The sequence below is a fragment of the Carya illinoinensis genome, chromosome 3, assembly GCF_018687715.1.
Source record: "Carya illinoinensis cultivar Pawnee chromosome 3, C.illinoinensisPawnee_v1, whole genome shotgun sequence".
NCBI classification, from domain to species: domain Eukaryota; kingdom Viridiplantae; phylum Streptophyta; class Magnoliopsida; order Fagales; family Juglandaceae; genus Carya; species Carya illinoinensis.
Window position 1 is genome coordinate 27,966,847 of NC_056754.1, and position 27,500 is coordinate 27,994,346.

A 27,500-nucleotide genomic window follows, 5' to 3' on the forward strand; every position below is an offset into this window, starting at 1 on the left:
TGCTGGCAAAGACTTGCCCTGACTTGCCCTCGTCCAATGGATATGTCCCCAAGTACTGGCAACAAATGTTTGTCTAATTTTGTGAACAATAATGCTAGTCCCATCGTTTGGCTCTCATTGGGAATTTTTTTTTTTTTTTTTCATTAAGTGATTAAGAAATTTTTTTTTAATAACATTGTAAATATTTTTTTTAAAAAATATTTAAAAATACTAAAAAAATACATGTAAAAGAAAGGAAAAAAAAAAAAAAACACTTCCATTTATACTAGCGGAAGCCCCCAACCAGCGTGGGAGTATCACCACCTTTTTGTGAATGTGCGCAGCACCCAGATCGATTCACCATCACCATGTGATGCTTTTTCTTGGCTTTGCCGTAACATTTTATGATTCCGAGCACCCACCTGTATTGTATTTGTATTTTGTATGCAATTGCGAAAAAGATACTTGTATATACGTGCGTTTATATATTTATATAAAGTGAAAAGCTAGCCCATATAATCTCCCATTTCATTCTTCCTCCTACCTCCTCCTTCCTCTCGCTGTTCTCTCTTTCCAACAAAAACGCTCGCACGAAAAGGAAACAATAAAAAAGCTCTCCTCTCTGTCGCTCTCTGTTACTATCAATGCCTGCGCAGAAGCGTTCTCTGTCAGAGAATCTGGACGATGAAGAGCCTCATCACCAGCTTACCAAGCAATCTCGGTCCGAACCAGAAGACGAAGATGATGTAGAAAAAGAAGGAGAAGGAGAAGAAGGAGAAGAGCAAGACGAAGAAAAAGAAGTCGATGAAGAAGATGAAGAAGAAGTGGGTGGAGGAGGAGGAGGAGAAGAAGACGAAGAAGCGGAAGAAGAAGAAGAAGACGAAGAAGAAGAAGAAGAAGAAGAGGAAGGAGATGATGATGAAGCGGAGGTTAAACAACCTCATCAACAACAAATGCTACATCAACAAAAAGAAGAAGATAATGAAGATGAAGCAGAAGGTTGAGTATCTTAACTCCCTGTCTATCTTCTGCTTCCTTTATTTTACATACGTTCTCCGTCTGGTCCGAAATTTGATTTTTATCATCTGGGTCCTGCTTTGTTTTCGTGATTAGCTCAAGCTTTTGCTGTATTTTCAGATTCTGAGGGCAGCCCATCTTCTGTCTCCCAAGAAAAACCCGAGTACTCATTCTCTATCTCTCTCTCATTGTTTTGACTTTCCTCTGTTTCTTGTTTAATGTGTGATTCGTTTTATGATCGTGTATGTTGTTTTGGCCGCTGGATGGTGGCAGATTTTTCTCTTTTTCGACCACTTACGTTGGATACTTAGGCTCCTTTTTTTTCTTCTTCTTCTTCTTTTTTTTTTTTTTGCTGTTTTCGTTTTGGGTATTGATGGGTTGTCTTATCGTTAACAGGGCGACAATGTATGTTAAAGAACAATAATGTTTTTAAATTTGGCATCGCTCTTTGTGTTTTGGTTCTACTTGGTGTAATACGTTAGAGACTGTTGGATGTCGCGATCCGTTTCTTGCTTGTGCACCTGTTACTGGGCCATCTAGTTACCATGAAGCTAAAATCTGAAAGTATATGAAAGAGTATTGTTAACTCGTTAGAATTAAAGGTTTATGTCTTAATTGATCGTATACTGTTGGAATGATGCCTGTTTGTTAGTATGCTGGGATGAACTTCAATTATGCGTATGCTTGTAACCAAAATTTCTCTTTTTGCAGAGCATGCTTGTAATTAATTACCTTTTCTGAAGCACTTCCATGTCGTTGATTGGTTTAATGAGGTTAATTTAGATTTGGAATGTGATATTTCTGTACCATATATAATGCTTGAATTCAGATTTGCATTTATACAATATAGATATATTCTATTGTTTCTTCATTGTATTTGAAGTGCTTAATTTGTATTCAAATCTGCATCATTTGGATTTGGATGGTCAAGATGTAAGAAATTTGTAGCTGTTTATCCGAGTAATTGATGTCACTCAGTAATGTGATTATATATGTATTTGAATTGCCTTGTATGTACAATGTTTTTCCCATTTTGTCTGCTTAATGTATATTGTGTTTTTCTTTTTTTTGGGAATTGTAGAGCAGAATGCATAGTAGGAAGCGCCTGGCTTTTGACTATATCAGTCTTGGAAATATATGCATTTTATTGTGGTGATGACAACATGATACAAGAAAGAAATGTAGGAGGAAGGTAATGGACGATTTGGTGGCATCTGAATGAATCATCGATTCTTGGGTGATCCCTCTGAATCAAAGGTCGCGATTGAACCTTATGGCCTTCTTCTACTTCCAGATTGGGGTGCTATTACATATACTTGGGAAATGAGTTGTAGACCGTCAGTGCCATCTTTGGAGGGGACAGGCTATAGGGCCTTTTGCATTCCACTATAGGATGGATAATATCAAAATTGTTACCTTGTCTGGCAACAACTCAAAATCAACGCTACTTCTCACTTTTTTATGGTCTCATATGATATCCCTTTGATTTGACACTTGCTCGTGCTGATTATCTGATGATAGATTCATGGTATTTGTTATTATGCCAATATTTTCATGGTATTCAAAGTTCAAGCAGCTTTTCTAACTTCGAAAGTGGAAACAAGCATCTCTACCTTTCTATCTCTGATGTCCAGACCCTTATGGCTTCCATCTTAAATGGGCAAAAGAACTGTTTCTGTTGTAAAGCTTGCTTCCCACCATTTTTAGTGAGTGGATATAGTGAGTGGATATCTTTAGGGGTTTTTGTGCTAATGTTGATGTTTGGAACAGCACTCATGATCCACAAAAAATGGGCTGGAAGCAAAGATCAGGATGTTAGTTCAGTTGTAAATGATGATTTAATTTCACCTTTGATGATTGGATTGATCATAAGCCCAAGTGAATATTTTTAATATTCCTTAATCGCTGCTATTTTAAATCTTCTATGTACTGCAGCCTTATAAGTAAATGATTTGAGTTATGAATGACAGCATAGAAGCTAATCTTAAGAACAAAACTTGAGAAGTTTGTGAGATATGCGCCATACATGGTTGACATGAGGGAAGATGCCAACCAATGTCAAGATTGCCAGTTCCTCCCTTTAACCTAGGGGCTTTAGTTAGAAAGGAAGGGAAGAAGATGAATCCTTTCCTTGAAAAAAAAAAAAAAAAAAAAACAATGTTTGGATGGATTACCAGGAGGCTGGAGGCAATGGCTGCATCTGACACCCCATTATCAAGAAGCCATTAGTTTTCTTACTTTTAGAAGCTTATATCAATTAGTTATGTCTAGGAGTGTGCTGAAAATCTAGCCATATTGCTAACACATAATTTCTTTAAAGAAAGGTTTCTTTGTTTCTGCATTTTATCGATGAAGCTAAGAGATTTACATTCTCTTGATTCAAAAGATTTGTCTGTACTATAATCAATCAAGCAGCCTGTATGAATTCTTAGTGTATTGATGATTAACCAGTTGCAAAGTACTGATTCTATGTGGTTGGGGTTTCTCTTGCAGATTTGTTTTTGTACGACTGACAGACATTCGTAAAGATGTACAGTGTCCTATCTGTCTTGGTATGTTCTGCTTTTAACATAGTGTGGTTAAAAATTATTCTGAGTTATATTGGTGTGTTTTTCCACTTGACACCTATGAAAAATAAGTTTTGTTTTTACTAGAAACAATATGCTAGTGGACACTTTTGCCCATAGAAAGGTTTGTATATGGAAAGGAAAAATTGGAAATCAGGGAATATCGCTTTTTCATGTTTAAGACATTATACTAATCAAAAAAATGTTTAAGACATTATACCAAGTAGCAATAGGTCATATTATAAGTAGCTGCATTTTCTTTATTTTCTGCTATTGTTGATTTTTTTTTTTTTTGGGGGTAAACTTATGTCATTGTTACTGGAATCAGAACTTATAAGCGTTGTTTAAAATAATGGTTAATGTACTGTAACAATCATAATCATACCAAAATTTTCTTGTCTTAGATCATCCACAAAAAGTCATGCTCAGCGTCAATGGCAGGAATGATTACTTGGTGTCTTTGTTTTCCCATTAAAATGTTTTTATTTTTATAAGTAAGAAAATATATTAATAAAAGAATAGGCAAAAGCCATGTTCAGTACAAAGAATGTCCTAGCTACGTAGGAGCAATAGAAACAAGGAAATCATGAAAATCTTGGCCACTAAAATTAACGGCAATGGCCCAAGTACAAAGAGTTCTAAAAAAGAAAACTTTTGCTCCTCCATTGATCACTTTTTGTCCTCAAACGTTCGTTCGTTCGTTTTGCTACTACCACACACACCACATGATGCAAGTAGGAATCATCTTCCACATAGCTTTAATCTGGTTGTTGCCTCTTAAATCTGTCCAGCTAGCTAGGACCGCCACTACTGTCTCAGGCATAACCCAATCCAAGTCTAGTCAACGAAAAACCTCATTCCATACCTCGAGCTACCTCACAATGTAGTAGGAGATGATCCATAGATTCGCCCCCTTTTTACACATGCAACACTAATCTAAGATGATCACCCTTTGTTTTCTCAAATTATCTGTTATGCGGATCTTACCCAAGGAGGCAATCCACACAAAAAATGTTGCTTTGAGAGGCGCCTTGTGTTACCAAAGCCTTTTCCATGGAAACTGAATAGAAGGTTCTTGTGTTAGAGACTTATAAAATGAGCAAGAAAACACGCCTTTACGCGTAGGTATCCACTGCAATAAATCAACATGCTGGTTACTTGGTTTGGTTGAGTAGAAAAGGCTGAAAAAGGGCTTCAAGACTGTCCATTTCCCAATCTTGGGCTGCCCTGCTAAAATTGATGTTCCATTGAATTTTTTCCCCCACTATCACCATGACTTCTACCACTGAAACATCTTTGGCACTTGCAACCCTGAAAAGTGCTAGATATAGATCCTTAAGTGCACCACTATCACACCAAATGTCATACCAAAATTTGATCCTGACCACCTCTCCTAGACTAAACTAGGTGTAGCGAGAAAAAACCTCCCATCCTTGTCTGATATATTTCCACAACCCCACTCTATACGCCTCTCTCACTTCATTAGTACACCATTCACCCCATAATCCACCATACTTACTCTCAATCACCAACTTCTAAAGAGCTTCTGGTTCTTTATGGTATTGCCACAACCACTTACCAAGTAGCACCCGATTAAAGATTCTTAAATTTCTAATGCCCAAACCACCATTCGAAATAGGCCTACAAACCTTCTCCCACCTGAAGAGGTGAAACTTGAACTCCTCGCCTATTCCACCCCACAAGAAATCCCTTTATAATTTCTCGATACGAAGCGCCACACTTGCTGGAATAGGAAACAAGGACAAAAAATAGGTCAGTAAATTAGATAATGTACTCTTTATCAGGGTGATCCTACCACCTTTTGATAGGTACATTCTCTTCCATCCTGCTAATCGACGCTCTACTTTTTTAATCATTGTATCCCATATAGGAGTTGCTCTTGAGGGGGCCCCCAACGGGAGGCCAAGATAAGTCATAGGGAGTGTGGCAGTCTTACACCCCAGAGTATTAGCCAACTGTCTTAAATGTTGAACACCTCCAATAGGCACCATCTCTGATTTGTCCAGGTTCACTTTTAACTTGGAAGCTGCTTCAAAGCAAAGTAGAAGTGCCTTCAATATTCGAACCTGATTTTGATCCGCCTCACAGAATATAAGAGTGTCATCTGCAAATAATAAATGAGAAATATAATAAGTCCCCTCACCAGGGGTTCCAATTGAGTAACCAGTCGCACGCCCATTTGCAATCAGGACTGAGATCATTCTGCTCAAAACCTCCATCATGATGACAAAAAGTAAAAGGGACAACGGATCTCTTTGTCTTAAACTTCGTGTGCTATTGAAAAATTCAGTTGGGCTTCCATTTATTAGCACTGAAAATCTCACTGTAGAAATACACCAACGGATGCATGATCGCCACCTCTCCCCAAAACCACACCTCCCTAGAATATCAATAAGGAAATCCCAGTTAACATGGTCATACACCTTCTCCATGTCCAACTTGCATATAATCCCAGCATTGTCAGCTTCCAGTCTACTGTCTAAACATTCGTTAGCAATAAGAACTGCATTCTTGTTACAATGTCAATAATGAATGTTACATATGAAGCCAGTGGCCACTTGTTTCGATTCCCATTTAAGATGCCTATTTTAGTTGTTGATGATGGGTGACCGTATGTTACTCACCATCTGTCTCATCCCATTACTCTATCTTGATTCAAAAGCACTCTGCAAAAATCTCAAATTGAATGCAGTAGTTTATGCACATGTATCTCAAACTCTTTTCTTTTGTAAGTAATAAAAATTCATTAAAAAAATCGAAAGGCATAATCCAAGTACACAAGATGTATATGAGAAAGACACCTATCTAGAAAGGGAAGAAGACACAAGAAAATAATGGAAACTAAACCCATTAAAGTTCATAGAATCTGTCCAAAAGGAGGAGAGTATTGAAAAAGAATGTCCTAAGACTCGAAATTTTTATTATTTCTCTCTCCAAATACACCATAAGTAGGGGCCATTTCCCAAAATTCTGCAATAATTGGGCAATCACCTATCCCCTCTCCAAGAGTAAAAAAGATCCTCATCTTTCTAGGCATGACGCAAGCCAAACCAACCTAGCTTAAAAAACCACTCTATGAAGCACTAGCCTTCTCTCAACAAAATAAGAGGTGATCTACCGACTCCTTACTCTTCTTACATATGCATCACCAATCAATCACAACATGTTTTATTTTTAGATTATCCATGGCGAGAAACTTTTTTTGATAAGTAAATAAATTATATTATCAAAAGAATAGGCAATTGCCCGGTACAAAGTATAGTTTCTATCGCTACGTATGGGCGATGGACATCAGAAAATCATGTAGCTCTAGGCCATTAAAATCAACCGCTATGGTCCAAATACAAAGAGTTCTAGAAAAGAAAACTTTCAATTCCTCCATCGATCTCTCTTTGTCTTCAAAGGTCCTTGCATTGCGTTCTTGCCATAAACACCACATGATGCATATGGGTATCATCTTCCACACCTCTTTTATCTGTTGGTTGCCTCTCATATTTGTCTAGCTAGCCACTACTCCTGCCACCTTTTCAGGCATAACCCAAGCCAAGTCGATTCTGCCCAGCACCTCATTCCATAACCCTCTTGCTATCTCGCAGTGTATTAAGAGATGGTCTACTGATTCGCCCCCCTTCCTACACAAACAACACCAATCTACGATGATCACCCTACGCTTCCTCAAGTTATTAGTAGTAAGAATCTTGCCTAGGGATGCTGTCCACACAAAAAACGCAGCTTTGGGATGCGCCTTATGTCTCCATAACTTTCTCCAAGGGAACTGGGCAGTTGTCTCTTGAATAAGAGACTTATAAAAAGAGTGCACCGAAAAAATGCCTTTAACTGCAGGTATCCACCATAGACTATCCTGTGAAATACTCGCTTCACTTGAATACAGAAGGCTATAAAAAGTTTCAAAACTGCTCATCTCCCGATCTTGTGCCGCCATACTAAAGTTGATATTCCATTGGATTTGCTCCCCAGATCTTACCCTTACTTCTGCTACTGAAACTTCAGTATCTCTTGCTACTCTAAATAGTGTAGGAAAAGATTCCTTTAGAGCAACATGGTCGCACCATGTGTCATACCAGAACTTTATACGGTCTCCTTCTCCTAGATGAAAACGAGTATGGCGTGAGAACACCTCCCACCCTTTTCTTATATGTTTCCACAAACCCACTCCATTTGCTCCTCTCAATTCTTTTGTGCACCAACCCCCCCATACATGGTGAGAAACTTTCCTATAGAGGTCATCATCCAAGCAAAGCAGCTCTCAAAGGCACTTTAAATTGCCATATTTTCTTCCTAGGAATTTGACTACTATCATGGGAAATAAGCACATTATAGAAAGAACAAAAATTGAACATCCCTTTCTTGGAAGGAGCCCAAAGGAGGTTATCTTCACCTCCTTGTCTCGAAGTAATGGAGTTTATTGGATTAAGAAGTTAGTAGAGGCTTTTACCTCATGATCATGAGCTTCTCAGATAGGGCTAACATTCCATTGATGGAAATCACTGAATATCTCCAGATTTTTTACAATGAAAGAGTCCTTAACATGAAGAACACCAGACATTTGGAAAAGCTTCCTCGAGAGTCCTACCACCTCATCATACATTGTCCCAAAATCAAATCTTGTCTCTGTCTTCCATTTCAAATATCTGTATCTCAAACTCTAACCAAAACTAACTTGGCAAGGAATCATATGGTCAGTTTACATGTGAATGAGTGAGAGGCAAATTAGGATGTGACTTGGTAGTGAGAAATAATGCAGTGACTACTGAATTAGCAAACATGTGGCCTTGACAAAATATAAATGTTGATGATGATCGCTGTAACTAATTGCTTATTTGCTAGAATGTGGCTTACTCCACGTACTTTGATGGGATAATAAAATTCAAAATTTGATATGAAGCACTTTGCCGTTTTGGTTGCAAGTGTAGTTGCACTCATTCTCCTACCCCCTCCTCACTGTGAATGAGTCATCTAAAAGCAATCCTCAAAGGTAGACTAACGATTTATACTTCTTTTTTGCATCTTTTCACCTGTTTTCAAATTATTATTATATATCCAAATGAATTTAATAAGTCTCTTTGTCCTACCCATCTCTCTCGATAATGACCAAATCTGGTGATTCTCATTGGAGATAACCTCTTTGTCATCCTTATTTCCTATGAATATTTTCCTTACCAGGAGCACCTCTTTTTGAATCATGGGCCTTTGTATGTTGATTTTTAATCGAATAAAAATTGTTTGAGGTTTAGATGAAGGAGGGAACCATAGTGGTCCATATCACAGAGAGAAGTAAGGGTAGGTGTAGAATTATAGGGAGATTTAATTTGATGATCTGTCAGCAATGTTAGGGGCTAAGATTGAGGAAATCTACAGCTAACAGATCATGTTTCTTATCCCATGATTTTAGGAGATTTAATTTGATGATCTGTCAGCAATGTTAGGTGCTAAGATTGAGGAGATCTACAGCTAACAGATCATGCTTTCTTATCCCAAGATTTTAGGGGATTTGGTAGTCTGTTACCAAATCCGTAGATATGAGTTTCCTTTTTTTTTTTTTTTTTTTTTTTTATAGCTTTCTGTTTTAGGTAGTTTTGATTCTTTCCTAAGTAAGTTGTAAATATCCCTAAAATAGATGAGTATTATCATCTATATATAGAGGGGAATGTAATCATTTTTTGATATTGGAATATTAAGTTTTTCCTTCCAATTCAATATGGTATCAGAGCATTCTCTGAACCCTAATTCCCTCATATGACCAAATACGGGAAACGTGATTCAACTACTACCGTTTCCCAAATCACCTCCAATCAGGAAGCAATGGCTTCCAACAACAGTAGTGCAGATAGTAACCTCATGCCCATTACAGGACACAAACTGAATGGGAACAACTATCTTCAATGGTCCCATTCCGTAATGATGTTCATATGTGGAAAGGGCAAAGACGATTATCTCAACGGAGTTGCTGCCAAACCGAACAAGATGGATGAAAAGTTCAAAGTCTGGAATGCTGAAAATAATATGGTCATGTCATGGCTCATTAATTCCATGACAAATGACATTGGAGAAAATTTTCTTCTCTATGGAACAGCAAAGGAGATTTGGGACGCTGCCAAGGAAACATATTCTAACAACGAGAATACGTCGGAATTGTTCGAGGTGGAGAGTGTTCTCCATGACTTCCGCCAAGGAGAGTTAACGGTGACTCAGTACTTCAACACACTCAATCGCTATTGGCAGCAGCTGGACTTGTTCGAAGAGCACAATTGGAGCTGTCCGGATGATGGAATCAGGTATAGACAGATTATTGAACGAAAAAGAATATACAAATTTCTGATTGGATTAAATAAGAATCTTGATGAAGTACGAGGAAGAATCTTAGGATCCAAACCACTACTAAATATCCGGGAAGCATTTTCAGAAGTTCGGAGAGAGGAAAGTCGAAAGAAGATCATGATGGGCTCTCAAGATTCTGTGACAAATCCTGAGAGCTCAGCCCTTATAGTTAGAGGAAATCCATCCAACAACAATGATCACAAACCAAAGAAAGGGCGACCATGGTGTGATCATTGCCGACGTCCTGGTCACACCAAGGACACCTGCTGGAAGATTCACGGCAAACCTGCAGACTGGAAGCCTTCCCGGTTTGCCTATGACAAAGAAGGACGGGGCAACCTCGTCTCCATGGATGAAAAACCATCACCCGAACCCACTCCCTTCAGCAAGGAACAGATAGAAGTCTTACAGAAATTGTTCAGCCAATCCTTGCCTGCACCTGCCCCCACTGTGGTTGGTATTGGTTCCTTGGCACAAAAAGGTAATTTTTTGAGTGCTCTAAATGTTAAAAAGGAGAAGCTAAGTCCATGGATTATAGACTCAGGAGCATCTGATCATATGACTGGAGATGAGAAGCTTTTTTTCACTTACAATCCATGCTATAAAAATTTAACTGTGAGAATAGCTGATGGTTCACTCTCAAAGGTGGCTGGTACAGGTTCTGTTAGAGTTTCTGAGAACATCACTCTTGATTCAGTTCTCCTTGTGCCAAAATTAAATTGCAATTTACTGTCCATTAGTAAACTCACTCGGGATCTCAATTGTGTTACTAAATTTGGCTCCAATCTGTGTGAATTTCAGGTCTTGGACTCGGGGAAGACGATTGGCAGTGCTAAGATGTGTTCGGGGCTCTATCTTCTAGAGGTTAATGATCCTCCTCAAGGAACAACTCACCAATCTGCTTGTTCAGTGTCCAGTAGTCCTATTTCTTTGTCTGTGAGTCGGTCTACTAATGATAGTGCAATTATGTTGTGGCACTATAGGTTAGGTCATCCAAATTTCTTGTATCTTGAGAAGTTGTTTCCTTCATTATTCCATAATAAAAATCCAAATGAGTTTCAATGTGAGGTTTGTCAATTTTCTAAACATATTCGTAATTCTTATCCTAACCGATCCTACAAAGCATCTCAACCTTTTTCCATGATTCATAGTGATGTATGGGGTCCTTCTAGGATCAAAAATGTTACTGGTTCTCGCTGGTTCATTTCATTTATTGATGATCACACTAGACTCACATGGGTATTCCTCATGAAAGAAAAATCAGAGACAAACCAGATTTTCAAAACCTTCAACACCATGATCCAAACACAATTCCAAGCAAAAATCAAAATTCTGAAAACTGACAATGCCAAAGAGTATTTCAACTCCATTCTTAATGATTATCTCTTGAGTCATGGTATAGTTCACCAAAGTTCCTGTGTCAACACTCCCCAGCAAAATGGTATTGCTGAAAGGAAAAACCGGCATCTTCTTGATGTTGCTCGCTCCTTAATGTTCTCTACCCATGTACCAAAATTTTTCTGGGGTGAAGCCATCCTCACTGCCGCATATCTCATAAATAGGATGCCATCTCGTATTCTGAACTTCTAGACTCCCTGTCAAATTCTTCTCGAGTCCTTTCCCAATACTCGTCTCATCTCCACCATCCCATTCAAAGTTTTCGGGTGCTCAGCTTTTGTCCATGTCCATCAACAACACAGGGACAAACTTGATCCTAGAGCTCTTAAATGTATTTTCCTTGGGTACTCTCCAACTCAAAAAGGATATAAGTGCTACTCACCAGTCACTAAACAGTTCTATCACTCCATGGATGTCACATTCTTTGAGCAACAACCTTATTTCCCCAAATCTGATATTCAGGGGGAGACTAATTTTATCCAAGAATACCAGCTTTGGGATATTGAAGAATCACCTCATTTCTCTCCTAATTCTGACCAACCCTGCCCATCACTAAATCATGAATCCATTCCTCCTCAAAATCTCTTCCTTGAATCTCCTTACTTCCTAGAATCTCCTCCTCAAGATCAAACCAATAATCCACCTCAAAATCTGGACACTATTCAATCAACAAAGAATGATGAGTTGATTACCTACTCAAGGAGGAGAAAGAACCAAAAGGAGATGGAACAAGAAGCATCTCTTGAGCAAACCCAAGAGTCCGACCCAAGTCCTAGATCAAGTGAAGATCCATCAGGTAACTATAATCCCGAAACTAATGATGATAGTGACTTTCCTATTGCTGTGAGAAAAGGTGTAAGATCATGCACAAAACACCCTATATACACATTTGTGTCATATGAAGGACTGTCACCGAAGTTCAAAGCATTTGTTGCCAACCTTGACAACATCCAGGTTCCTAATAATATACAAGAAGCTCTCAGCTCACCTGAGTGGAAATCAGCAGTGTATGAAGAAATTCATGCACTTGAAAAAAATGGAACTTGGGAAATCTTAGAATTACCAGCTGGAAAACGCCCAGTAGGCTGCAAATGGATCTTCACAGTCAAATATAATGAAGATGGGAGTGTTAATCGATTCAAGGCACGGCTGGTTGCAAAGGGATTCACCCAATCATATGGAATCGACTATGAGGAGACATTTGCCCCTGTAGCCAAGTTAAACACAGTTCGGGTTCTACTATCTTTGGCTGCAAACCTTGATTGGCCTCTCCACCAACTAGATGTCAAGAATGCCTTCCTAAATGGAGACCTAGCTGAAGAAGTTTACATGGAAATTCCTCCAGGATTTGAGACACAAACTACACGCAACAAAGTTTGTAAACTTAGGAGATCTCTATATGGGCTCAAGCAATCTCCAAGAGCCTGGTTTGAAAGATTCACAAAGGTAGTTAAGAAATATGGCTACTCTCAATGTCAGACTGACCATACTCTATTTGTTAAACACTCTCCTGCAGGAAAGCTTGCTGTCCTCATTGTATATGTGGACGACATAATTCTAACAGGAGATTATGAAGAGGAAATCAGCACCATCAAAAGTTTTCTAGCTGCAGAATTTGAGATCAAGGACCTTGGGAATCTCAAATACTTCCTAGGCATGGAGATTGCAAGGTCAAGAAAGGGAATCTCTGTCTCACAAAGAAAATATGTCCTAGATCTCTTAAAAGAGACTGGAATGCTCGGGTGTAAGCCAGCAGATACTCCTATGGATCCAACAACCAAACTAGGCGCTAAGGAAAATTGTGCACCCGTGGATAAAGGGAGATACCAAAGATTAGTGGGTAAACTAATATACCTATCTCACACACGACCAGATATTGGTTTTTCTGTTAGCATGGTAAGTCAATTCATGAATAATCCAAATGAAGAACACATGGAGGCTGTGTATAGAATCCTGAGATACCTGAAACTAACACCAGGTAAAGGATTATTTTTTGAGAAGAACCAAAGAAGAGATATTGAAGTGTTCAGCGATGCAGATTGGGCAGGATCAGTACAAGACCGAAGATCAACTTCAGGGTACTGCACATATGTGTGGGGTAATTTGGTCACATGGAGAAGTAAGAAGCAATCGGTGGTGTCAAGGAGCAGTGCAGAAGCTGAATTCCGGGCAATGGCACATGGCATTTGTGAGGGAATATGGTTAAGAAGGGTACTAAAGGAATTAAAGATTTCAGATGAAGAACCTATGAAAATGTTCTGTGATAATCAGTCAGCAATCAGCATTGCCAAAAATCTAGTACATCATGATAGAACAAAACATGTGGAAATTGATCGACATTTCATAAAGGAGAAGATAGAGGAAGGAATAATCAAGATGTTGTACGTGCCTACATGCCTTCAAACAGCTGACATTCTTACCAAGGCTCTACCAAGAAAGGTGTTTGATGATCTGAGTTCCAAGCTGGGGTTAATAAATATTTACCGCCCAGCTTGAGGGGGAGTGTAGAATTATAGGGAGATTTAATTTGATGATCTGTCAGCAATGTTAGGGGCTAAGATTGAGGAAATCTACAGTTAACAGATCATGTTTCTTATCCCATGATTTTAGGAGATTTAATTTGATGATCTGTCAGCAATGTTAGGTGCTAAGATTGAGGAGATCTACAGCTAACAGATCATGCTTTCTTATCCCAAGATTTTAGGGGATTTGGTAGTCTGTTACCAAATCCGTAGATATGAGTTTCCTTTTTTTTTTTTTTTTTTTTTTTTTTTATAGCTTTCTGTTTTAGGTAGTTTTGATTCTTTCCTAAGTAAGTTGTAAATATCCCTAAAATAGATGAGTATTATCATCTATATATAGAGGGGAATGTAATCATTTTTTGATATTGGAATATTAAGTTTTTCCTTCCAATTCAATAGTAGGAGATGTAGTCAATGGATATACTGACGTAGGTTGAAGAAAGTAAGGGCTATGAGAAGTTTTCTTGAGTTGGAAACAAAGTATTCATTATTCAGTGGGTTTTCGCTGGAATTTATGGCCCTAATGTTGATTCGGAGACGTCATTGTGAGAAGAATTGGCGGGGCTTCTTAGTTGGTAGGAGTTACCAAGCTGTATAGGACGAACTCGTTTCCCGAGTGAAAGATCTGGTGTATCCCACATCACTCCCGCCATGAGGGAGTTTTCTGATTTCATTTTGGAATAGGAGCTTATGGATATTCTAGATATTGGAGGCATCAAAGGGGTATAAGGTATTTTAAATTTGAGAATATGTGGCTTAAATTTGACCGTTTTGTAGACAGGGTTAGACAATGGTGGTCTACTTACAATTTCCAAGGCTTTCCAACCTTCATAATGGAAAGAAGGTTAAAAGCGCTGAAACAGATTTGAAGCAATGGAATGAACAAGTTTTTGGCAATGTGATACAACAAAGGCACTCTCTTTTGGAGGAGCTATAGGGCTTGAGGGGGAGGAGGGAGGCATGAACTCTCTCTGATTCTAAGAGAACCCGCAAGAGCTAGGTAGTCACAGAACTTGAAAGAGTAACATTATTATCAGATCAACATCGCGCAATATTACCAACACCTACCATCTAATCAACACCCTTGGCACCTGAAAGTGGATGGTTTAACTTTTTTAGCATTAGATCAGCAGTGTGCGCAAGGTGGCCAGAGAGGCCTTTTGAGGAGGATGAAGTGGGTAAAGTAATCCGTGGCATGGCTAGTGATAAGGCTCCAGGCCCTGACGGTTTTACCATGGGTTTCTTCCAAGCTTGTTGGGAAGTGGTCAAGGGCGACCTTATGTGGATCTTTCAAGATTTTCATACTAATGCCAGTTTTGAAAAAGGCCTTGGGTGTAGTTTGAATAGTGAGATGGGACGAGATGGTCTTAGATGAAAGTTAAAAATTGAATAAAATATTGTTAGAATATTATTTTTAATATTATTATTGTTTTGAGATTTGAAAATTTTGAATTGTTTATTATATTTTGTGTGGGAATTTGGAAAAGTTGTAGAGATGAGATGAAACCGTTTCTTTATCCAAACGGGGCCTTAATGCTACTTTCCTAGCACTCATTCTAAAAAAGATGGGATCTGTGGATGTTATAGACTATCATCCCCTTAGCCTTGTGAATGGGGTTTACAAGATCCTTTCTAAAGTGTTAGCAAATCGATTGAGTTTGGTGATGGAAAAGGTAATTTTGAAGCCAGAAAATGCCTTTGTCAAATGAAGACAAATTCTAGATTCGGTCTTAATTGTTAATGAAGTTTTGGATGGAAGACTCAAATCTAGAGAACTCGGATTACTTTGCAAATTAGACATGGAGAAAACCTATGATCATGTCGACTAAAAGTTCCTATGCTCACATCAATTAGAATTTCCTACTTTATTTACTTGCAAGATCTGGCTTTGGGGAGATATGCAGAAATGGGTACTTTATTTGCAGTTCGATTGTCTTAGTGAATGGCTCTCCGGTGGGTTTCTTTGACTCCTCCCGTGGTTTGAGATAAGGTGACCCATTCTCTCCTTTACTTTTTTTATTCGTCATAGAAGCTCTTAGGAAGATGATTGTGGATCTTGTGGAAGGCGGCTATATCTATGGTTTTGCGGTAGGGAACGATGATTATGATTCCATGGATGTTTCTCACTTGCTTTTTGCTGACGATACTCTTATATCTTGTGCAGCAAATCTCGAGAATATCCAATATTTGATGGCTCTACTTCTTCGTTTTGAAGCTGTCTCAGGTCTGAGAGTTAATCTCTCTAAGTCTGAATTGGTGTTGGTGGGGGCTGTCCCTGACGGAGAATTTTGCCTCTCTATTGGGATGGAAGGTATCATCTTTACCCTTGAAGTATCTTGGCTTGCCATTAGATGCTCCCTTTAAATTAGAGAGGATTTGGAATGACGTGGTTGAAAAGGTGGAGTGCAGATTGGCTTCTTGGAAGTGGTTGTGCTTGTCCAAAGGTGGTAGGCTCACTTGATTAAAAGCACTCTTTCTAACCTACCCACCTATTTTCTGTCCTTGCTCCCACTCCCCATAAAGATTTCCAACCATTGAGAGAAGCTACAACGGGACTTCTTGTGGAGTGGATTGGGGAAATAGTTTAAATTCCACTTGGTTGATTGGTCACTTGTGTGTACCCCAATTTCTGGGGTTGGTCTGGGGATTCAGAACTTGATGAAATTCAATGAAGCCCAGTTGGGTAAATGGTTGTGGAGGTACTAAAATGAAGAGAGGGGGGGGGGGGGGGCAAGGAAGTCCGTTATAGATTCATAGTTTGGGGAGGATGGTGCTAGAATGAGCTACGTGGCACATATGGGGTGGGTTTGTGGAAATACATTAGGAGACACCGGGAGATCTTCCGAAGACATGAACATATTGTGGTGGATGATGACTCTCGTGTCGGATTTTGGTATGACAAATGATGGGGTGAATGTAGCCTCCATTTTTGAGATTGCACGAGACAAGGATGCAACAATAGCCAATCTCTTGGTCTTTTCTGGTGACTCCTCTCAATGGAATGTAGAATTCATTAGGGCAGTCCAAGACTTGGAGATGGAGACCACCACAGAGTTGTATTAGGCATTGTATTCCATAAGCATGACAGTGGGTACCATAGATAAAATGAGCTGGAGCTTCTCCAAGAAAGGTAAATTCATGGTCAAATCATCTTACCAAGTTCTAACAAGCCCTAGAATGACCATGTTCCCATGAAAGAGTATATGGCAGATGATAGCTCCTTCAAAAGCAGTTTTTTTTTTGTATGGACAGCATATTTGGACAAGAGCCTCACCACAAATAATTTTGGGAAATGTTGGGTAATGGTGTTGGACTAGTGTTGTATGTGTAAGAAGAATGGTGAATTACTAGATCATTTGACACTGCCAGGTTGCTAGGACCGTGTGGGATGATTTTTTTCGTGAGAATTGGATTATTATGGGTCATGCCTCTTAGACTGATGGACTTACTTGCAAGCTGGAGAGGCCTTCGAGGCAACTCACAAGTGGCAGCGATTTGGAGAATGGTTCCTATATGTATGTGTTGGTGCCTTTGGCGGGAGAGAAATGATAGAAGCTTTGAAGACTATGAAAGAACAATGGATGAGCTTAAAGTTTTTTAAAAAAAAAACTTTGTTCTTGTGGGCGGGGGCTATTGTTTGTAATGGGCTAAATTTCCATGATCTTTTATTTTCAATTGTAAACTCTAATTAGGTTATTCTCATGTATACTTCCAGTGTACTTAGGCTTTGCCTACTTCTATGAATAAAACTTCTTGATTACCTATAAGAAAAAATATTGGAGGAGGCAGTCAGCAAGAATCTTTGGTAATTGGAGGAGGCAGTCAGCAAGAATCTTTGGTAATGCTAGAATGAAGCCCCTAGTAAAATGGCTTGGTTTTTGCCATGAAATTCAGCGATTTGTTGCCTTGTTCCACTCTTTCCTTGGGGTAGACATAAATTTGAAGAGTTTGTACAAGCTTTCACATGGGGGATGTCAAGTGAAGATGATGAAATAAAAAGCACCACTTGTTGCCCCAATTGTCAAGCAGTCGTATGCGGTGGCTTTGGGTGGAATAGGTCAAGCCTTGGCAAGTCATTTTTTCTAACAGGAGCAAAATGGTTAATGAGGAAGGTGAAGTACCATAGGCATGGGTAGAAAACGAAGGCTGCAGAAGATGATTGACTTGTTCGTAGCTCGCAAGTCCAAATCTTATGCAACAGGAGAAGGCAGTGGTATTCTTCATGGTGGCACTGCTGAAAGTGAGATGAGCAGTGTACTATATGAATATTCAGTTGATTGAAATGCAAAAAGATGTTATCCGTTCATTAAGGAAGGTGGACTTGAGCTTGGGCTTGGGCTTTGCTGAAAGTGTATTGGTGCAACCTACTGAGAAGGATTAGGTGATAAAATCACCCCTCTTCAGACAAAGGGAATAATAAAGTTGCAGGAATCTCCTTGCCGAGAGCTTGTACACCTCTGGGATTAGTCAGAACTTTGTCCCAGACACAGTGCCAATGAAAAAAAATGGATTAATAAAGCCTGGCATATTTATATTGAAAGATGGGAAACAAGGCCCAAGGGAGAGGAGTGGGCCAATAATTCGTAAGCTTGACCAAGGAAAAAAAAAAAGTAGACAACTTGATTACTAACAAAACTGTCCCAAGGATGAGTGGCAGGTCAAAAGCTGATTCGGGTCTGATATGTTCAACATGGGTTTTTTTTGTTTGGTCTTGATGCTGGGACACCTGAAGCTTTGAAACCTCAGTCAGGGGTGAACCAGAAGGCATTGCTGGTGGGTGGAGCACTTTGATTAGCGTGCCATTGGATGCTTTGTCAGTTTGGCTCGATCTCAGTGAACAGGCCCTCTCAAACTGAGGACTGAACTGGTTGGCCTAAAGAAAATCTGCACCAAAGACCCGACCAAACTGAGCCAACAAAAGGGGCTCTAACTGATTAGTTCAGGCCAGTTGGCTTGGTCCATCGGGGATTTTGAACACCTCTATTTTTTTTCTTTTTTTTTGGGGGAGGGGGGGGTTGCGGCGGGTGGGGGGACTGTATGTGGCATAGGAAAGCTCTTTTTAAGTTTCACTGTGAATTCATGAGGGAATTGGCCAACACTGGTGATGATTTATAATGAGAATCAAGAAAAAGCCAATTATTTCCACCTTTTCCAGTGAAAACTGAATGTTATCATTTGAAGAAAGGGCTGTGGAGAATGGTTATATTGGAGGTAAAGTTTTCAACTGAGGGAATGTGCTTTCAGTAATGATTTTCCATCTCTATATATGTAGATAGTAGTTAGTACCCTTCCATAATCTTGGTTATTGTCTGTGAGTCAAGTAGAATATAAGATGAACATGCTTTATCTGAAATTCTGAGTTTGTGCATTATCGTTCAAACAATGTTCAAAGTGCTATTGCAATGAAGAAATTTGAACTTCCATAAAGTCGAACGAAAATGGAGAAAAAAAAAAGAACGAGGGTGTCTTTAGGTTAAAGGGGATTTCTAGTTTTATTTCACCTTCACATGGGTTTCTCGTTCGACTTGTTGAAGAATTAAGACTACTAGTTTATCAACTTGGAGTCCCTTTTGTGTTCTAGAAGTTTTGATTGAATTCAGAAGCTATGCTCACATTTGTTGACTGTGGTACTGGGAAGATTGCATATTTTTGTCAACCTGCCAGTTCTGGTTTAACCATGACCTCTGCAGCTCATTGTATCCTCCAACCCCCCACCCCAAAAAAAAAAAAAAAAGGAAGAAAAGAAAAATTTTCATTCTGGTAAAAGAATCATCAATCATATCTGTTGCCTGGACAGGGATTATTAAAAAAACCCGAACTGTAATGGAATGCCTTCATCGCTTTTGCCGGGAATGCATTGACAAATCAATGCGAATGGGGTAAGTAACATTGGTCCATTCAAGTCTCCTCTTTATTTGATTCATGCATCCTGATTTACTCAATGTGAGTTTTCGTTCCTTACTTTTCAGGAATAATGAGTGTCCTGCTTGCCGCACACATTGTGCCAGTAGACGCTCTTTGAGAGATGATCCAAACTATGATGCCCTAATTGCAGCCCTATATCCAGATATTGATAAGTATGAGGCAGAGGTATGGTTGATTGGTATTAGCTATGTGGTTGATTGGATCTGATAGTTTTTATTTTCTTTTGGTTTTCAAATCAACCACTTGCTGAGAATCTAATTTCAGGAATTGGCATTTCATGAAGAGGAGAGGACACGTAATAAGCAGGTCAGGGTCACACAACCATGCATATAATGATGCAAACATGATTTTTGCCGTTTATCACATGCATCAATCATTCTCATAGAACTAAGGCTGCTGACTATGTTGAGAATTTCAGTTCTGGAACATGAGTAGTGTGTTCTACTGTTCTTGTAATGGATGCTGTGCTCATTAAATACCTTATCTTCTCTCTCTCTCTCTCTCTCTACACAGACATACATATGGATATTTATGTACACATACACATGCATGCATATTGTCAAGATGATTCAATACCTCCTGAGTGAGGGTTTCCTTTCATTATATAGATTCAATACCTCCTGAGTGAGGGTTTCCTTTCATTATATAGGCACAAGTGTGCAAGATACAAGGCTGAAATCAAGGCTAAATTACAGGAATTAAATCTATTTACAAGAAAGGAAACTATGACTATGTACAAAATCTGTCTAAGTATGGAAAGTCTGCTATCTAAATAAGGAAGTAAATATATAAAGTCTGCTATCTAAATAAGGAAGTAAATATATACAACTCATAACAGAAAATAAGGCAAGTGGAGACGTATCATGCTGTCATCCCCCCTTAAATTGATGCTGGTCGGTCAAGAAGCATCAATTTGCCCACAAGAAACTGATGACGGTGTCGTGTCATGGCCTTAGTAAATACATCAGCAATCTGGAGGTCAGTAGAAATATGAGCAAGAGAAATGATGTGAGTGTCCAATACTTCCCGAATAGAATGACAGTCCACCTCAATGTGTTTCGTGCGTTCATGAAAAACGGGATTGGCAGCAATTTGAATGGCACTAGTGTTGTTAGCGTGGAGAGGAGTAGGATCAGACTGAGCGCAACCAAGCTCAGCGAGGAGACCACGAAGCCAAAGAATCTCAGAGCAAGCAGCAGACATCGCACGGTATTCAGATTCAGTGGAAGATTTGGAAACACGATCCTGTTTCTTACTCTTCCAAGAGATCAAGGAGTCACCAAGAAACATGCACCAGCCTGTAACAGAGCGTCGCGTATCAGGACATCCCGCCCAATCAGCATCACTGTAAGCCACAAGATTGAGAGAAGTCCCAGTAGGAAAGAACAGGCCACGGCTAGGAGAGCCGCGAAGATAGCGAATAATACGACGAACAGCAGCAAAATGTAGATGACGGGGAGCCTGCATGAACTGACTAACCTGCTGGACAGCAAATGAAATATCAGGCCGAGTAATAGTCAAATAGTTCAGGCTCCCCACTAATTGTCGATACAGAGTAGGATCAGAGAGGAGATCACCCTCGTCCCGACGATATTTCGTGTTTACTTCCAAAGGAGTATCCACAGAAGAAGTATCCTGGAGACCAGCCAAAGTAATCAGATCCTGAGTATATTTATGCTGATTCAAAAAAATGCCAGATAGATCAGTATGAACTTCCAACCCCAAGAAGTATGTAAGAGGACCAAGGTCCTTCATATAAAATGAGGCTTGAAGATGCTGCTGCAGTTGGGTGATCAAGACAGAATCCGTCCCAGTAATAACAATATCATCAACATAAACCAGAAGAAGAACAATTCCAATCGATGTTTTGCAGAAAAATAAAGAAGAGTTATATTGACTCTGCTTAAAGGAAAATTGAAGCAAAGTGGAGCGGAATTTATCAAACCATGCACCAGGAGCTTGTTTCAACCCATATAACGAGCGTTTCAACTTACAGACATCTGAGGGAGAAGAAGAGGACAAACCAGGTGGAATGGTCATGTATCTCTTCTTTAAGGTCGCCATGAAGAAAGGCATTTTTGACATCCATTTGATGAAGAGACCAACCTTTAGAGGCAGCAACAGAAAGGACAGTTCGCACTGTAGTCATCTTAGCCACCGGAGCAAAAGTCTCCTCATAGTCCAGTCCATACTCTTGCCTATTGCCAAGTGCAACCAAACGGGCCTTATATCGATCCAGAGTCCCATCGGAACGCAGCTTGATAGAATAAACCCATTTGCAACCAATAGGTTTCACCTGAGCAGGACAAGGGACAACATCCCATGTATGATTATCTTGAAGAGCTTGAAGTTCATCAGCCATCACCCCACGCCAACAATCATGTTTAGCGGCCGCAGAATATCCGGACGGAATAGGAATGGAAGGCAAAGTAGTATGAAGAGAGGTATGGGAGAAACCATACCGATCAGGCGGACGAGACACTCTGGTCGAACGACGAGGAACTGTGATAGTGTCCGGATCACCCGTAGAAGATGCAGTCGGAGCAGGCTCAGATGGCGGATCAGGCTCAGGAAGGGGCAAAGTAGGATGTTCGCTTCAAGCCTGGCCTTGTCAGCATGATACGTCTCCACTTGCCTTATTTTCTGTTATGAGTTGTATATATTTACTTCCTTATTTAGATAGCAGACTTTATATATTTACTTCCTTATTTAGATAGCAGACTTTCCATACTTAGACAGATTTTGTACATAGTCATAGTTTCCTTTCTTGTAAATAGATTTAATTCCTGTAATTTAGCCTTGATTTCAGCCTTGTATCTTGCACACTTGTGCCTATATAATGAAAGGAAACCCTCACTCAGGAGGTATTGAATCATCTTGACATGGTATCAAGAGCCAGACCTTAAGGAATATTTTTGGTTCATTCTCGTGGGATATTTTTTTTCTGGTTGGAGGCTAGTGTTGACTCTGTCGGCACTTTCTGTGAGTTGTTTGCTTGTGGCTGGGCTGCGATTATTTTTTTTCTTGGTGGTGGGTGTCAGTTTTCATCCCGTCGGCACTGTCTGTGCTGGTTTCTTGCTGTCGTTGTTGCTGGGCTGTGCTATTTCTTGGAGTTTTGTAGCTGTCGGCAGTTTCTGTGACAGATTTGGGCTTCTCGGCAATCTCTGTGTAGCTTTCTGCAGTTTACGTGCAGGAGCTTCTTGGCATTTCTGAGCCACAGCATTGGGTATCATTTTGTCATGCTGATAAGTGGCCTGGGTGGCAAGACGTTGCTCCTCACGAAGTAACTCCCCAAAACAAACATCCAAAGAGGGCACAGGATCACGGTTCATCAAATTGGAGCGAGTGACCTCAAATTCAGGTCGTAACTTCATTAAAAACTGATCACGCTTACTTTGTTCATGAATGGCCTGCACAACAGAGAGAGAAGCTTCCGGAACCTTGGCATAAATCATGTCAGTAAACTCTCCCCACAGAGTATTAAAACCAGAAAAATAATCTTGAATAGAGAGATCGCCCTGAGTGTAACTGGCAATCTCGTATTCTAATTGAAAACGCCGGGCAGTATTGTCCTGATTATATACTTTCCGTAAGTATTCCCACATAGATTGAGCAGTCTTATAAGGCCTTAGATTGAGAACAATAAGGGGATCAACAGAGCCTAAAATCCATGTCATCACCCTAGCATCTTTAATTGTCCATTGAGCCAACTTAGGAGGCTCAGTAGGAGCGGGATCACTACCATCAATATGACCCCATAAATCTTTCCCCAAAACAAATAAGCGAAATTGAAATTCCCAAGCAGAATAATTTTTACCCGTAAATTTCACAGTAAAAGAATCTGAAGACATGATGCTCATAAAATGGAAACCAGCCAAGAATAATACTGCTGCACGTATCTACTAAGCACCAAAAAAATGAAAATTGCCGAGAACCAAAGAAAAGGAACTGCCGTGAATCAAACAAACCCAAGGTGTCGAGAAACCAAAAAAATTAAACTCACAGAAATGCCAAGAAGCTCCTGCACGTAAACTGCCGAAAGCTACACAGAGATTGCCGAGAAGCCCAAATCTGTCACAGAAACTGCCGACAGCTACAAAACTCCAAGAAATAGCACAGCCCAGCAACAACGACAGCAAGAAACCAGCACAGACAGTGCCGACGGGATGAAAACTGACACCCACCACCAAGAAAAAAAATAATCGCAGCCCAGCCACAAGCAAACAACTCACAGAAAGTGCCGACAGAGTCAACACTAGCCTCCAACAAGAAAAAAAATATCCCACGAGAATGAACCAGAAATATTCCTTAAGGTCTGGCTCTTGATACCATGTCAAGATGATTCAATACCTCCTGAGTGAGGGTTTCCTTTCATTATATAGGCACAAGTGTGCAAGATACAAGGCTGAAATCAAGGCTAAATTACAGGAATTAAATCTATTTACAAGAAAGGAAACTATGACTATGTACAAAATCTGTCTAAGTATGGAAAGTCTGCTATCTAAATAAGGAAGTAAATATATACAACTCATAACAGAAAATAAGGTAAGTGGAGACGTATCATGCTGTCACATATAATCTGTTGACAAGGTTATGGGAGGAATGTTTAGACATAAATACCAACCTTACAAAACATTTCTTGGCCACTGTTAACATTACTTTTTATGCTTACCTTCTGATAATGTGATTTTACAAGTGAGCATTCTTTACCGGATGTATAGACTCAAAAAGGCATCACGTTGTTTCAGGATAGGTGGATTAGCACTGGATTTGTTATCAATGTCCTGTTTAATGCTTTTTTGAACAGATTCAAGCGTCAATTGCCCAAATTTTTCAACGACAATCAGAAGCTTTAGTTAAGAGACGCACAGGTAAAGATACAGCAGGTCCATTTATGACAAGATTGCAGCGCAGTAGTCGGATTGCTCATTCAAGGAGACGAAACTGCCGAGGCATTGAACTTCAAGGATCTGAGGATAATGAAGATGAAAATGATAACAAGGATTCATCCTCAGCTGATGAACGATGTACAGAGGTCAGGCAAAAAAGGCGCAAGAGACGGGCAGGAATCAGGTCATCCCTGCCTTCCTCATCAGCAGCCAATTCAGATGTTGGATGCGCTGAAAATGATTTAGATGTCAGCAGAGAAAACAGAGGAATATCTCCTGGGCTTGTTTGGAACTCTGAAATGCTTGCTTGGGGCCGGGCTGGTACCCGGAGTCACACAAGGTATGGGAATGCTAGCAGCTGCAGCAGGAGTGCCCAAAACGCCCGCTTGTCCAAGTTGGTTGATTATCTCCGGAGCTTAGAGGAGAACAACGATGAGGTATAGAAGGGTCTGTTGCACTGTATGTTTGACTTGGGTTCATTGGCGTTAAGTTCCATTTGGAGATTGCTAAAAAATACATCCAACGAGTGATGGAATAAAATTTATGAAATCATTGCCTTTCACTGAGCAACTCAGTAACCCAATTTGGGTCACCACTCCTTTTGTCTTTTATTTTAATATCCTCCATTGTTCAAGTCTCTTCTTTGTTTGCAGTCAGATGTTCATCTCATGCTTATTTCCCTGGACAAGGAAACGCCAAGTTTGCAGCACCCACACCTTTGCTGTCGGCCAAGTTTGTCTGTTAAACACCTATGTGAAGTAAGCTTTATGTTGCAGTACCTTATTCTTAGACTGCAATTCTGAATAACTTTTGCTATTTGGAGATTAGAATTAATTCTTGCGAGGTAGCCAGAGGGTTGTGGTACAAGGTTTTTAGCAGACTAGACTTGGGTTGGGTTATGCCGGAGACCGTAATGGCAACACTAGCTAGCTGGACGGACCTAAGGGGTAACAACCAGATTAAGGCTTTATGGAAGATGATTCCAATTTGCATCATGTGATGCGTATGGCAGGAGCGCAATGCACGGACGTTTGAGGACAAAGAGAGATCGATGGAGGAGCTTAAAACTTTCTTTTTAGAACTCTTTGTACTTGGGCCATTGCCGTTAACTTTAATGGCCAAGATTTACATGATTTCTTTATTTCTTTAGTTCCTACGTAGTTAGGACATTCTTTGTACTGAACGAGGCTTTTGCCTATTCTTTTATTAATATACTTCTTACTTTTCTCGACCAAAAAAAAAAAAAAATTAATTTTTAACAATGAAGTTATTCTTTTTCTTTTGGACAAATAAAAGCAACTTTATTAGGAAGTATGCTCGAGTTCACTGGAAGTATAATGGAACTTCTCCTAAAGAAATCCCAAGGAAGCTGAACCCTGTCAAAACCCTATGCTTTTTATTAGAAGAATTTTCCTTGTCTGAGTATCACTATAGTTACCTCATTTCATTTTTATGTCATGCATTCTGTAGTTGCTATTGTAGATCGTCTCTTAGAAACAAAGGAAATGGTGGTACATGTAATGCAGGTCAAAGGTTTAGTGGGATATGTTTGGGTCCAGGATACACTTGGCCTAAATTGGTTGCAATGAATATATAAATAGACATGGATACTAGCCATATTAACGCTCCCATCCCCCGCCTCCAAAAAAAAAAAAAAGATGACAGAGAGGCACAACTAATAGACAGAAGCTTTGAAGCTTTTGCAGCTGTAGTACTGTCCAGAACTAGCCTCAAAGTAATTCATGGCTTCTAGCTCACTGCCTGACTATGCAATTCTGAGTTTAGCTAGAGCTATAGTATGATTCTCTTCTTATGCTTATTATTTTCAATTTTGAGGATGGCTCTGGTCCACCTGTGGAATTTGGACCTGCTCAACCTTTTACATGAATTGAACTTTTTTAATTTTTCCGTGTTACCATTTATGGATGTCTTCTTTATATGGAAATGTCAGTCAATGCTTGTTCTCTTTGACATTAATTATATTCAGCTGTCACCCCTGACTCTTGTAGTGCTTGTATATTTTGTTATGCATCTGATGCAGTACATTGCTCACCGGACGCCTTTAAAAGCTGACGACATTGAAATATGGGCCCTAAAAGGGCAAGACACTTTGGGTGGGTTTAAATCCAATGGCATTTTGGAAAATGCAGATGATCTAGATCCTGTGCCCATGCTGGTTGATCCACGTAAGGACCAGCTACAACTTCTGCAACAGCACGAAAATTTGGGAAGGCTTAAAGCCACATACATTTCCAGCATGAACCATTTGGTAAGCTTTTTCACACTTTTTATATGGCACTTTGTTGTACAACTACTGATCCCATTCATATACTTCTGAAACATTGCAAATCCTCCCAGATTTTTATGATGAAAGTATACTTCATTTTTCGAATGACTCCACATATTTATTTTAATATAAGAAGAATTGAATTTTGACGCTCTCGAAAACTGTCAGAATTCCCTTGCATTGATAGTTCAAACAATCCCTAAAATTATACTACTCCTGCTCTTTCAGATTTTAGCGTACCGGCCAAAGCAGACTGGTTAATTTTACAAGACTTGCCAACGTTCTAGAATCGTAGAAGTTCATCACATTTGCTGTTGATAAGAGAGCTAGTAGTAGATGATAGTCATAGAGATGAATTGAAGCATTTTTCCAGTTGCATTGTTGATAATGTAAATCTATCCCGATTAATAATTTTAAGAAATCAACACAGAACAGCTTGCTGCACCTTTATTATACAGTTTTTTTTTTTGTTTTTTGAGGTTTCATTTGATGGTTGCGAGATGTTTTATTGTATACGCGTGCTTGTGTATTGATGCCATTTGACATACTTTTGAGA

At 39.5% G+C, this 27,500-nt stretch overlaps 2 protein-coding genes across 4 annotated transcripts; both read left to right on the forward strand.

Annotated features, from left to right (window-relative positions):
- Window positions 1-392: 392 nt before the first annotated feature.
- Window positions 393-27,500, forward strand: LOC122304020 (putative E3 ubiquitin-protein ligase RING1a). Of its 3 annotated transcripts, XM_043116037.1 has the most exons (11): window positions 400-978; window positions 1,117-1,159; window positions 2,078-2,188; window positions 3,490-3,548; window positions 19,641-19,722; window positions 19,813-19,933; window positions 20,033-20,074; window positions 24,576-25,094; window positions 25,311-25,415; window positions 26,699-26,926; window positions 27,173-27,500. In XM_043116037.1, exons 1-11 carry the CDS (start codon window positions 624-626, stop codon window positions 27,203-27,205), a joined length of 1,698 nt encoding a protein of 565 aa, XP_042971971.1. In that variant the 5' UTR covers window positions 400-623; the 3' UTR covers window positions 27,206-27,500. The 3 variants fall into 3 exon arrangements, with proteins under 3 accessions (XP_042971973.1, XP_042971971.1, XP_042971972.1); XM_043116039.1 differs by lacking the exon at window positions 27,173-27,500 and having other exon boundaries at window positions 393-978; window positions 26,667-26,773; XM_043116038.1 differs by lacking the exon at window positions 2,078-2,188 and having other exon boundaries at window positions 410-978.
- On the forward strand, window positions 11,524-12,394 carry LOC122304021. Its single transcript, XM_043116041.1, has 2 exons — window positions 11,524-12,117; window positions 12,276-12,394. The coding sequence occupies exons 1-2, from the start codon at window positions 11,730-11,732 to the stop codon at window positions 12,281-12,283; spliced, it is 396 nt and encodes a 131-aa protein (XP_042971975.1). The 5' UTR covers window positions 11,524-11,729; the 3' UTR covers window positions 12,284-12,394.

What these genes read in the sequence shown, in the direction of transcription:
- LOC122304020 (XM_043116037.1), top strand. Translation starts at nt 624, where the DNA reads ATGCCTGCGCAGAAGCGTTCTCTGTCAGAGAATCTGGACGATGAAGAG. An exon ending in AGAGGACACGTAATAAGCAG is followed by an intron (nt 20,075 to 24,575) that starts GTCAGGGTCACA and finishes TTTTTTGAACAG; the next exon opens with ATTCAAGCGTCAATTGCCCA. An exon ending in CTGTTAAACACCTATGTGAA is followed by an intron (nt 25,416 to 26,698) that starts GTAAGCTTTATG and finishes CATCTGATGCAG; the next exon opens with TACATTGCTCACCGGACGCC.
- LOC122304021 (XM_043116041.1), top strand. Translation starts at nt 11,730, where the DNA reads ATGGATGTCACATTCTTTGAGCAACAACCTTATTTCCCCAAATCTGAT.